Source organism: Astatotilapia calliptera, chromosome 18 (genome assembly GCF_964374335.1).
Source record: "Astatotilapia calliptera chromosome 18, fAstCal68.1, whole genome shotgun sequence".
Classification (NCBI taxonomy): domain Eukaryota; kingdom Metazoa; phylum Chordata; class Actinopteri; order Cichliformes; family Cichlidae; genus Astatotilapia; species Astatotilapia calliptera.
In genome coordinates, this window is record NC_137439.1 from 24,188,309 (window position 1) to 24,200,625 (window position 12,317).

A 12,317-nucleotide genomic window follows, 5' to 3' on the forward strand; every position below is an offset into this window, starting at 1 on the left:
ATGCTTATTGTAAAACTAATTTGCTGCTATTTTCTATAAATTCAAGTTAATTAATAAGAAAATTTAAAAACAAGCATTTAGTGCTGTGCAACATAGGATGCAATAAGACATTAAATTTCAAGTCTCAGTCAGGTTTAAATGTCAAGAGTAAAAATGAGTTTTCAAATAACTTAAGTGTAACGGACTGCTTCAAAGTTTACCTGCAGTTACAGCAAAGGCCTGATCTGTGGTTTAACCAGCTTCCCGGTACAACCAAAAGCATCTGGTCAGCTGACCTTAATGATCTTTTGAAAGTGTGCATAATTAAAAGGCCTGAAAAGTAAAGAGGTCCTAACCCATACAGTGACCTAAACACAAACAAAGTGTAAAGAAGTCAAAACAGTGGAAATTTGAAGTCTAAAACATTCAAGTCAGAAAGCTCTAGAGAGCTTATTGATTACTGTGAACTAGTCGACCTCTCTGTCTCTATGGGAGGTCTATGGGAAACAATTTTATCAAGCCTGGTTAATGTAAAATTCTATTAATGAATAATCTGCCAAATAAACACACAGAAGACCTCAAATCCTTCCTTATTCCTGTGCCAACTTTATTTAAACTCTTAAAATTAAATTCCTCCACATGAGGCCTTGTGCAGACTATGACCTCCTGGTAAGACACCCAGTGACACATCTGTCACAAAAAGCATGTTTTTGCCTTTTTCTGGCCACCTCAGAGTCACACTGTCCCGAGGCCCAGAGAAGGTTTTTCATCCATCAGCAATCATGCTGTCACCAACCTGTTCCCAGGCGCTCCAGAGGGTTCTGCCTCAAAAGTCTGGTGATAAGGTCCTGAGCATCAGCTGGCAGGGCATCCTCTCCATCCGGCCAGATAATATCATCTGAACACAGGAGAGAATGCAATGAAGGGAACTAAAGGTATCTACAAAGCCCAGGGGACTGATGTGCCAAAATACAGAGATCTATTGCAGAATTTTGAGCGAGAGGATGACAAATGGATTGGATTTACATGTATAAAAATAACTAACTATGACTTCAATTGAAAGATTTCCTACCATTAACCACTTGACCAAAGAGCTGCTCTGGTGTGTCTCCAAAGAAAGGCACACAGCCCACTAGGAACTCATAAAGGATGATCCCCATGGCCCACCAGTCCACAGGCTTCCCATAGCCCTGCCTCAGGATCACCTCTGGAGCGATATATTCTGGAGTACCACACACCTGTAGACAGGTTTAAAAAAAAAAAAAACAGAGTTAAAGAGAAAAGGCGGATTTTAGAGAAGCTCAAAATCAGAGGAGATGAAAAAAAAAAGACAAGCGAGAAGAGACAAACCTGCTTGTCAATGAATTCTCTGGTATCCTTTTCAATGTGTCCTTCATACAAGTTGGTTGTCATGTTCATTAGGCCAATCTTTGAAAGTCCAAAGTCTGTCAGTTTAATATGTCCCATGGAGGTGATCAGCAAACTACAAAGGAAGTAAGCACAGAAATGTTTCATGTTACATCAAATGCTTGCCCTCAAAGCACTGGAATTTCATCTTTAGAGAAAAAAAAATATCAAAGACTCAAAGTTTGAAAATATTCTGCTCTATCTTCAGAAAGATTCCATCTCCCTACAGATCACTGCAAGTTTAAAAATGATGAAAGCTTTTAAGTTATTTAGCGCTGCCTTAAGGCGTTCACAAGAAATATGGGGGAGGGGGGAAGGAATAAGAATATTCTCCTTGTTCATCCGTTTGCCTGACTTACTTGTCAGGTTTGAGGTCTCTGTGTACAATGCCGTAGTTGTGAAGGTACTCTAAAGCCAAGACAGTCTCAGCAAAATACATCCTGGCCATGTCCACAGGCAGAGGCCCACCGATATTCTTCAACAGATTGGCACAATCTCCACCTTAAAAACACAAATGAGGCCACCATGAAAAACGCTTTCAGGTCAGGTGACTTAGACTTAAAGGTGTACCTTGTATGGTAGATATATAAGAGCTTGGTGTGCATGTGTCTCTATGTGTCTACAGTCTGAGCCAACTGTACCTTCCACATATTCCATAACCATGCACAGGTGCCTCCGTGTCTCAAAAGAGCAGAACATGGAAACCACAAATGGGTTTTCAGCAAAGGTGAGGATGTCTCGCTCTACGAACACCTGTTGGATTTGATTTCTAAGGATCAGATTCTGCCTGTAGATCTTCTTCATAGCAAAACGCTGACGAGTGTCTTTGTGGCGCACCAGAAATACGGCCCTGTGTAAGAGAACAGAGGCAAAAGGAAGGGGAGAGGCAGTGACAACACAAAGAGAGACAGAATAAATAATCAGCAATCATCAACAAAGAAAGCAGGGAGATAATACAAAGAAAATCAATTGTGGGAATCACATAGTGGTAAATATCAGTTCAGACTGGAAATGAAACTGCCCTGACTAATTCCAGCCTGAACACAAAAATACTACAAAAACACATCCACATTTTAGTTTCCACTTTTATTTAGATCTCTGTGGTTCTTGGTGCGACTGACTCAGTCAAACGCAAACAAAGAAGTCTGTCTTACTCACCCATAGGCGCCGTTGCTAATGAGCTTTATAGTCTCAAAGTCGCTTTCCAGTGGTTTCCTACGAGGAGGGGTGCAGGCTGCACGGCTCTGAATCACGCAAATCCCAACGAGAGAGAAAGAGAAAGGGGGAGAGGAAAAAAATTACAGCTGCTGTGTTACTTTTGGAGAATTTTTTTCATGTTAACGAGAGCTCCATTTATCACTTAAATAGCATTGAATCAAGAATAATCTGCATGCTCTGCCAAATGGCATTTAATATTTCTTTGGTGCATATGCCACAGCCGTCAAGTTCGTCACCCACCACAGTTAATCCTGTCACAGACACAATTCAGCTCTGCTTTATCAACTGGAGCATCTTTTATGCACGCAACACAAATTGCTAGAGAAAAATGATTTAAAAAACAAAAAAACAACAACAACGATGCAAAGAGTATGCCAAATCCACACAGTGAAAGGCTGAAGGCTGGGATTTTGGGAACCTGCTAATACATCCAGTGCTGTGGAAAGGTATTTGCCTATTCCAAACTTCTTAGGTTTTTCACATATGCGTCACACTTCAATGTTTCAGATCAAACAAATTTTAATATTAAACAAAGACAAGCCAAATTTTCTTAATTATGATTTCATTCATTCATTCATTAAGAAGAAAAAAAAAACTATCCAAACTTGCCTGGACTGTATTTATAAAAAAAAAAAAAGAAAGGCTGTTATTGAGCCATTCGGAGGTGGACTAGCTGGTGTGTTTTGAATCATTGTGCTGGTACATAACCTAGGTGATCTTTGGTTTACGCCATGAACTAATGGCCAGACACCCTCCTTCAGGATTTTCTGGTAGAATCTCTTCATTATTGTTGAATGATAACCTCTGACCTTAACTGAGGCAACTGAGGATTGGATGTTTTTAGATGATGTTCTAGTTTTTTTTGTGATAAGTCCTCAATGCAGGTCACTCCTGGGAACGTTCACCATTGTTCCAAGTTTTCTCCATTGTGGATAATGGCTCACACTGTGGTTCACTTTGGCAAACTTTCCAAACTAGCAGATGTCAGTGACTTTTTTTCCCCTCGACTGTTTCTTTAAATCGTGACACGATGTGCTACTTTTTGAGATCTTTTAGCCCGTCTCATTTTGATGGACAGCTTCTATTTAAGTGATCTTTTTGATTCAGCAGGTCTGGTCGTAACCAGGCCTGAATGTAGCTTGTGAAATGAAATTCAGTTTTTCAAAAAAAATGTGGTTAATCAGTTAATTTATTATTTAAGGAGGCAATTACTTTTTCACAGAGGGTTAGGTAGGTTTAGAAGTGTTTAGTAATAAAATTTCTTTGATGATCATTTATGTGTGACAGATATGGAAAAAAACCCTAAGAAATCAACACCGTATCAACAAAGGTTGCCACTCGGTGACTTAAAAACTAGTAAGACAATCTTAAAGCAAATAAATCTAATCTAAAGGATGTGGAATATTTTTAAAATACGTGAGACATGAGCGCCATCTGTTCTTCCTGGGTCACTTTAGGGTTCACTGTATGCATTTGGTAACCGTTTAATGTAAGCTTATACCTGTGCAGATGTTGCCTCTCCAGTGTCATCAGACTCTCTGCTCGCTGATCTGTGAATCGGGCTAGTATGCTCCAAATGAACCATCTCTGTAACGGCAGCAGACAAAACAGATCCAACTTTATTAAACGCCAGTGCGAATCAAAGTTAAAAATCACAAAACTGTCACTGTATCTTACGAGATTAGTTCACAATGATTTATTTAAGCTAACTGCATTAGGGTTTTCAAATTTATCTGAAGTAAGCAATAATGAGATAGAAATATATATATATTTTTTAAATCTGCACCTTCCAGGGGGTCTCTGGTAAGGCCCAGCTGGCTGATTATGTATCTGGGAATATCAGTTTTGATGCCTTGTCCTACTTTAGCTTGACCCTCTGCAGCCTCCAAACGTTGGTAAAACTCCTCTGGATCAAACTCCTGGATTCAAAATATAAAAAATAAAGGAAAGACAGTTCAGGTTTCACTCAAATATACATTACTTTGTTGACATAATATGTAGAAAAGCTTCAACTACTACATCGGGAAACGATGGATCAAACATTGTAATACAATTAAAAATGCTGAAAAATGACAGAAAAATGTTTCTGCTCCAATCTGGGCTTTTTTTCTGGCCTGGAAAACTGGAGCATCACTGGCACCTTACTAACAACAGACCCAGGCTAGCAAGGTGAACTTGGCTTAGTAAACAGTAAGCTGGGTTATTATTACTGCACAAACTAATCGCTACTACAAGATGTCAACATCATGTATGAGTCAACTTTCACGCATGCATCTAAGCTGATGGACATAGTGTTATTACGTCACTCGTAAAGCTGTGATTATTACTGCGTCTGTCATTGAGTCTTACCAGACACTCCAACAGCCTGGCAGGCCTGGAGATGATGATGAGAATCTTCTTGACCAGTTTGGTGATGATGGTCACCTCCTCGCTCTCTGAGCGCTCATACGCCTGAACAGAACAAATAGTGATGTGATTATTATAGTGACCTAATCCATTTGACACAAGCCATGAGCCACCACAACTCATCCAAAGAAGCTGTCTGCACTTGTCGGGTGATATTTTTAGCATCCATTTCATCCCCTTACATTGTCTGGTGGTGATTCAAGGGCTGGTATTTCAACATGTTGAATCAATACTCACTGCATGCTCTGCCAGGCTTATAAATAATGGAAAAACATTTGACTTTTTAACACTCATTCTTGCTTATCTAAATCCAACAGCGCTTTGATCAAACAGCAGGTTCAGAAAGTGTATGATAGAGGTGGTGAAACAGTCAGAGGAGCGATTATTCAGCAGTCAGTTTAAAACAAACTCTTGCCCTGCTAAACACAGAAAAATCCACTCTAAAAAAAATTGTAAACACCTTTATGAAAAAGCAACACTAGCAAGCAACTCAACATATGCATTTTAGCATGTGGAGAAGGGTCAAAACAATTTCTGTGGCCACAAAGAATATACTAATTAAAGAAATTATTATATGACAAAATAATCATTTGAACCACTGTTTTGCTGTAGAATACACAATCATTACAAAACTGAACACTTGACCACTGCACACCCCTATGTAATAACACAAAATACAGAACATTATTGACGGATGGAGTGGAATCAGCAGAATATTAACAGAGGAAATGGGCCTTTTCATTTCAATGTTCAGTGTCCTCAGTGCTGCTATAGTACAGCATGCAATGTCCCAGAGGGCAACCTGAGCTACCAACAATAACACCAGCTAGAAACATCTTAGAAAGAACCAACACTCCCTGACTGTTTGAAAAAGAAAAGAAGAGAAAAAAAATTCTCTGTATGAAAAAGATGAAAAATCATTTACTAAAGATGAGAGACACCCACCTCATGCAACAGCTTCTCCAATTTCTCCTGCAGCTCCATGAAGTACCTGGAGGTCACCAGGCCATTCTGGGACTTGTCCAGACAGTCTCTGGCGAGCTCCACCAGCTGGTGCTGAATGAATCCAAGCACACCATCAGCCAGGGGCAGAGCGGTGTCCGGGGAACACTCTGCAATGATGTCGAGCAGCCGACCCTCCATCTGGGCCGTCGCCTGGGAAACAAAAATGAAAGCCTTCGTTTAAACCAGTACTGCATACATTTCTAATCCATTTAGTGAGCAGTTGAAGATTTTAACTTTGATTATGAGACTTTCACACAGAAAGGGAGCTACCTTAGGGAAACGTTCTTTATAGACGTGATTCATCATGACAATCTCATTGTCAAACACCCCACAGGTCCGTCCAGGGCTTCACAGAAAGAAGACAAAAGGAGAAAAAAACAAAAACCAGATAAAAATATTACAAATGTCGATATTTTTTTGCACAAATGCCATTAACAAATAATGGAGACCAAACTAAAATAAAATGAAAAACAACTGAACTAAGTGGCAAACTGAACTGATGAAATCAACATTTATATCTTTACTGAACAGCCATACACACAACAAGCTATAACATTTTATGACCACATTAACAATTAAAGTGTTGACTAACATTCTAGGTCATACAAACAGCGTGTTTGACACAATTCAGATCAGGCTCTCATGTTCACCATCCACGACCACACGTGTTGCACCCAGAGGGTTTCGGTTACACGCAGGGGTCTTTTTAAACCCTCCTTACAAGTTCCAAATCAATGTACTGTCAGCACAAATGTTAAAAATAACAGTCCTGGGTGCTCCCTTACACTACGTTGCATACTAAAAATGACAATAATGTCAATATGCGACATGAACTTAACTTGTTCTGGGTAACCACAACAGTTGCACACGCGGTATGAATTTATTTTAGGGTAATGGCAACTGCTTAGACCACTCGGAACTATTTTGAGGCTGCAAGAAATCCTTTTACGCAACTTGTAGAGCAAATTTAGAACAACGGCGACACATGTCAATCAGCTGCTGTTGATTTAGATGCATCATTAACAACTATGCAAAGGTCAGGTAAAACCCAAGGGGGAGATTTCTCCCCGGTGTAATTGCTAGAGTTACCCAGATGTACTTATAGAGTATTAGTGTACACATGCAGTGCGAATTACTGCATGTGGCACAGGCATGGACACGTCACCAAAAAAGCAACCACATCAACAGGCTGCCAAAATCCTCCCCAGCCTGTCATAAAAACTCTACAGCAACCTCAAAACAGCCTGCCATTGCAGCTATTCAGAGGGATGAGTCCAGCAATGCCAAGTGATGAGGAAAAGGTTTTATTCTATTCCAGGGGATCACGCACAAATGGCACAGAGGGTTTTTCCAGAGCCACATTAAATAATTATCCCAACATATTCTTTCCAGACAGTATTTAATTTATCTTTTTATAATCATGTGCGAAATATCTCCTGAAAAACCATTAAGCCTACTTTTGTTAGACTGGGCTGGAGTGGCAGCCTCACCAAACAGGGCAGTGCTCATTCACATACAACTTTACAATGTTCTAAAAAGAGCAACTACAACTACTTAAGGTGGCAAGCTTCGTGAGCTTAAACCTTAGCACAGTCTATCCCACATTTGCTGTTTAACTGTTTAACAGGTAAAGTTATTTAATTTACTATAAGCTTTGATTACTTGGTGAGTATGTAGTAAAGCAGCAGGAACGGGTAGCATGTTAGCCACGCTAGTTACAAGTTTGAGGTTTTCATTTTATACCCCGTTAGCAGATCTTCTCTTTCTGTTGTGAGAAAATGTGCATATTTAAAAAAAGCAAACACACTTTTTTTTTTTTAAGGGAAAATTTAGAGCACAGTTCAGTTTAAATATGGCACATATGATCACACCAGTGAAGAGAAACCTTGATTTGAAACTACAATTTAGCAGCACAAGACCACAACAAGTGGCGCTCTTTTCAACTAAGATCAGGAAACTAAAGCTACAATTCAAATAAGCTCAACATCAGCCGATGAAAAATTATGCCTGGTCTGATGAGTTCTGATTTCTGGTGCGAACATGATAAAGAGCTCGCTGTATTCAAATGGCCTCTATAATCACCAAATCTCAACTAGGGATGGGTATCATTCAGGTTTTATCTGATACCGGTGCCAAATCTGTACTTTTGAAACGGTGCTGGTGCTTAAACGGTGCTTAAAGAATAGAGAACACAAACTTTGTCCAAAAACTTATGTTTTTATTTTTAGCAGTCTCTTTTTTTCTGCAAAATGATAAGCAACACACATGGGGCGATCCGCGCTAACTCGCTAATGGAGATTTACCACACCCGCAGCAGATGTGCTTGTTGTGAAGTCTTGCAGCAAGCTATCAAATACGGTGCATTTCTCAGCTTTTAAAAAACGCTATGCGTCGCTAGGTGTTTCATCAGATTCGAAGTGTCACCTCCTTTGCACAGTGTCACCTTAAAGCACTTGTTGCAGGCTGCTGAGTTTGCATCTTTTGCTGTGAAGTACAGCCAGACTTTTGACCGCTTCGCCTTGGGCATTTTTAATCTGTAGCTCTGCTCTAAAAGAGCGTACGTACCTGAGCCCGCCTACTATTCTTGAAAAGCTAAAATGATTGGCTAGAATTCAAAGTGTATGACATCTCAGGAAAAAAGAAAAAGAAAAAAAAAAAAAGCACAGAAATAAAGCACCGAAATGTGCGCTGCTTTTCGGTCTGGTTACTACCGTTTATGTCAGAACCGCCATAATGGCACCGGATATCGGTACCCATCCCTAATCTCAACCCAATGGAGCTTTGTATTATGGACGCACAGCAGACAATTGTGCAGAAACGGAGTGATGCTGTCATGTCAATATGGACCAAATTCTCTGAGCAATGTTTCCAGCACCTTGTTGACACTAAACCATGAAAATTTTAAGGCAGTTGTGAAGGCAAAGAGGGTCCAATGAAGTACTATTAAAGTGTATCTAATGAATTGATATATAAGGGTATATAGAATGTACAGTTAGTATAATAAGCCTTTAATAACACAACAGTTTTATCTTTGTGCTTAAGTGGTGTGTGTGGTGAGCTGCTGTATACAACTGCTACTGCAGCACATAATTAAATCTACGAGACTGAAGCCAGTTGGGGGGATTTCGGTTCCACCCTTTCAAAACAAACGGCCCAGTGAAGTATGACAGAAATGTTTGTGTAACAGAGACAGTCTATATGCTGCATCAGCATATAGTATAGGAAAGTTACCTGAGACTGCGTGAGCGGACCCTGACAGGGGGCATGGGGTGGGCTCCTTCTTCATCTGCCACACTTTCTGGGCTCGGAAAATGTTTGAAGAGGAAGTGAAGATCCTCTTGCGTGGGCTGAAAGGGCAACTGGTGCAACAACTCCTGTGAAGAAGAGGACTGGGAGGGAAAAGTGGAGAAGAGAAAAAAAAACCCCAGGGAAGTAGGGTCAATGGTTAAGTTGCATTTATTGATTCTTTTTTAAATTAACGAAATAAAAAACAAAACAAGCAATCAACCACTGCCACTTTTATCCATTTTTATTTAAATATTCATACGTAGGTGGGGCTGTGCTTTGATTATATAACATCCTGTGTTAAAAGGCTTCCTCTGGTAAGACTCACACGTCTGCTCTCTCCGACTCACTCTTTATCCTGTTAATACCAAAGTCTTAAAGACTTTCATGTTACACTGCAGATCTTAATTAGATGCACCACCTTATATGGACATGCAGAGAGTTGATTTGTGATGTAAAAAACATCATGAATCCCTTCCTACATGAAAAGAAAGACTCAGTGAACTTTATAGATTCCCCAAAGCATTTTTCAGTAGGATTTCGCCCTTTTCACGCAGCACACATGGAGACAGGCAGCATGTGTGAATGTTTTGCTTTGTTTTTTTTCCTTTCCAAGTCAGAATGTGTGACACACCGCCTGGAATTTATGAGAACTCCCATTTGGCTAGGATCTTGTGTATCCCAGGAAGAGCAGAGAGAAGAGTGGCTCATTGGCCAGAGGAAAAACAGAAGAGCCAACGAGAAAGAAAAGCAGAGCGAGACAGTGAGAGACACTAAAAGGAGGAGAAAAAAACAAAGAAAAGAAAGAAAAGAAAGCAACAGAGCAAGGACGTGACAGAGCAGTGATAGGAAGGTGGGGGTGGGGGTGAAGGGGCTACGCTGAGCAGGAAACTAGAGACTTGTCAGAATCGACTAAGAGCTGCATAAAGACCTCACTGACAGCAGGCCTGAAAGGGGCATTGTACAGGGAGGGCTGACTTCACCGTCTCAAAGCCATGTGGTTGGCCATACAGAATTTCAGCAGAGACGCAGGAGCTGGGTATTGTTTTCCATTTGAGCCAACTGCAGGTTCAGTGATGGCTTTCGAGATAAAATCCTAATAATCACCATAGAAGACATCGGCAAACAGCTGACAGGTATAGCTGGGCAGCACAAAGTGTGCTTGCAGTATTCCTGAAAGGGAAAGCTGAGTAGGGAAATGATGTGGTACAGCCCCTGCTCGTTTGTGATGTCATCCAGGAAAAAGAAACGGCAAATTTCAACAGGACCGGTATTATTGTAATGATAAGCTTTATTATTCCCGTACTTTCCCCTCAGTCAAAAGAGGACACGCTCAGATCAACTCAGTTCGTCTCGTGTGATGTCATTCATTTAATGATGGACACATGGTAAATAATTCACACAACCTCCTGTGTTTTGGTTTCCCCTTTCCCCAAGTTTTTTTTGTTGTTGTTGTTGAATAGGAGGTAGAGAAATATACCATTATGAGAAAACTTTTATGCCTTTTGACTTAAAAAACAAAACAAAGACAACAAAATTTACTTTTTACCACATTTAATACTGTTTCAATAATTATAGGAAAACTTGGGGGAAAAGGCATCTGAGGACTAATTCTAATATCCTCTCCAAGGTGGAAAATATGACACATGGTCGATGATGGAGGGATTCATCATCCTTGGACGTATCCTGTTATGGCTGCCTGAGTCATTAAAAAGGATACCAGGATCCATCTCCAGACAGCTGCTTTATAAACCAACCGGTGCCCGAAGCTGTCAGTGTGAAGTTTTCCAACCACTTCACTGTATCAGTAAAACTAATTATAATCAAAAATGTCACAAATTTGTAGCGATAATAACGCTAAAGCGACAAGAATGCTCTGTAGATGTAACGAAAACAATCATCCAAACCCCCCGTAGACTTAAAAGCTAGTTGTAAAAAGTTGGCAGTCTGCTTCCTTGCCAAGGAGGTTGCAGTTAGTCTGGATTTATATCGACTGCAACTCAATCTGAGAAAGACAAGCTGTCACAGAGGAAATGGCAAAAAACCCAAAACAACCAAAGACTAAAACCACAAAACTTTTCTCTACTACTGTTTATGGCGAGTGACCCGGTAAGTTTAAAGTGAAGTTCAAGTTCTAAACTGTGAGTCAGTAAGATTTTTTTTTTAATGCTAAAACACAGTAAACATTCCTTTTCTATGAACAAGATACAGTGAAGTAACTCTGACGAGCTATGTAATGCTGATGCTACTTCTAAAATATTTCACAACCACTGTGGAAGCTTTGTTCTAGTATTCCTTCCTTGTACGGTATGTGCAATAGGCTAAAACTAACCAATAAATAACACAAGCCAATTCTATTAAAATTCATATTTTTGGCTAATTACTGCTTTCATGTGGTGTTCACGAGACTACGACTGATTTGGTGACCAGTAACCACAAAATACCAATTTTTAAAAAGGTAAAAATTACAGGTAGCAGTGGTAAGATTGGTTCAGTGGAACAGATTGTTTTGCTTTTCACGTGAAAGATCTGTGAAAAGTTCCCTGTGGGGTTGCCTCAGGATAAAAACTCCAATCAAACATGCGAGATACCTGCTGTGTGGCGACGCCTTGCTAATAAGGGAGAAGACAAAAGTAGGACAGTTAGCAGACTGTCCCACAGACTTAAACTACTCAACTCTGAAACAAACTATTGAAGTGCCATTCAGTGGGAGAGAGGACACTGACGCAAAAGGAGAGGACGTTATCTTCATAACCAAAGCCTGCAGTGTCCAGCGACCAGCTGTCAGCTACAGAGCGATGAGCAAATCTTTACAGACCTAGCCAAACATTTTGGCAGTTACACAAATTTTATTATTCATACACTTTTTTTTTTATTAATGCAAGTTATTTTTCGAAGACTTCTGCCATGTCGACAATCGAGCATTTTATAACTTTTAAAAAGGGTTGTGTGCACAGAGTCTATGTTTACAGTGTTGACCATTCTTTTTCATAACATCTACAATTTTTGGTGGTGTT

At 40.0% G+C, this 12,317-nt stretch overlaps 1 protein-coding gene across 6 annotated transcripts in view; it reads right to left on the reverse strand.

Annotated features, from left to right (window-relative positions):
- Positions 1 to 12,317, reverse strand: part of mast3a (microtubule associated serine/threonine kinase 3a) — a 31,502-nt gene that overhangs the window by 8,675 nt on the left and 10,510 nt on the right. For all 6 annotated transcript variants that reach the window (XM_026148878.2, XM_026148874.2, XM_026148877.2 and 3 more), the window contains 12 exons: positions 9,247 to 9,404; positions 6,286 to 6,361; positions 5,956 to 6,165; positions 4,954 to 5,055; positions 4,391 to 4,523; positions 4,106 to 4,191; positions 2,545 to 2,630; positions 2,028 to 2,236; positions 1,746 to 1,887; positions 1,330 to 1,462; positions 1,052 to 1,217; positions 776 to 877 (listed from right to left, as the gene is read on the reverse strand). In XM_026148878.2, the coding sequence (XP_026004663.2) occupies positions 776 to 877; positions 1,052 to 1,217; positions 1,330 to 1,462; positions 1,746 to 1,887; positions 2,028 to 2,236; positions 2,545 to 2,630; positions 4,106 to 4,191; positions 4,391 to 4,523; positions 4,954 to 5,055; positions 5,956 to 6,165; positions 6,286 to 6,361; positions 9,247 to 9,404 (1,603 nt within the window). The remainder of the gene's footprint in view (positions 1 to 775; positions 878 to 1,051; positions 1,218 to 1,329; positions 1,463 to 1,745; positions 1,888 to 2,027; positions 2,237 to 2,544; positions 2,631 to 4,105; positions 4,192 to 4,390; positions 4,524 to 4,953; positions 5,056 to 5,955; positions 6,166 to 6,285; positions 6,362 to 9,246; positions 9,405 to 12,317) is intronic.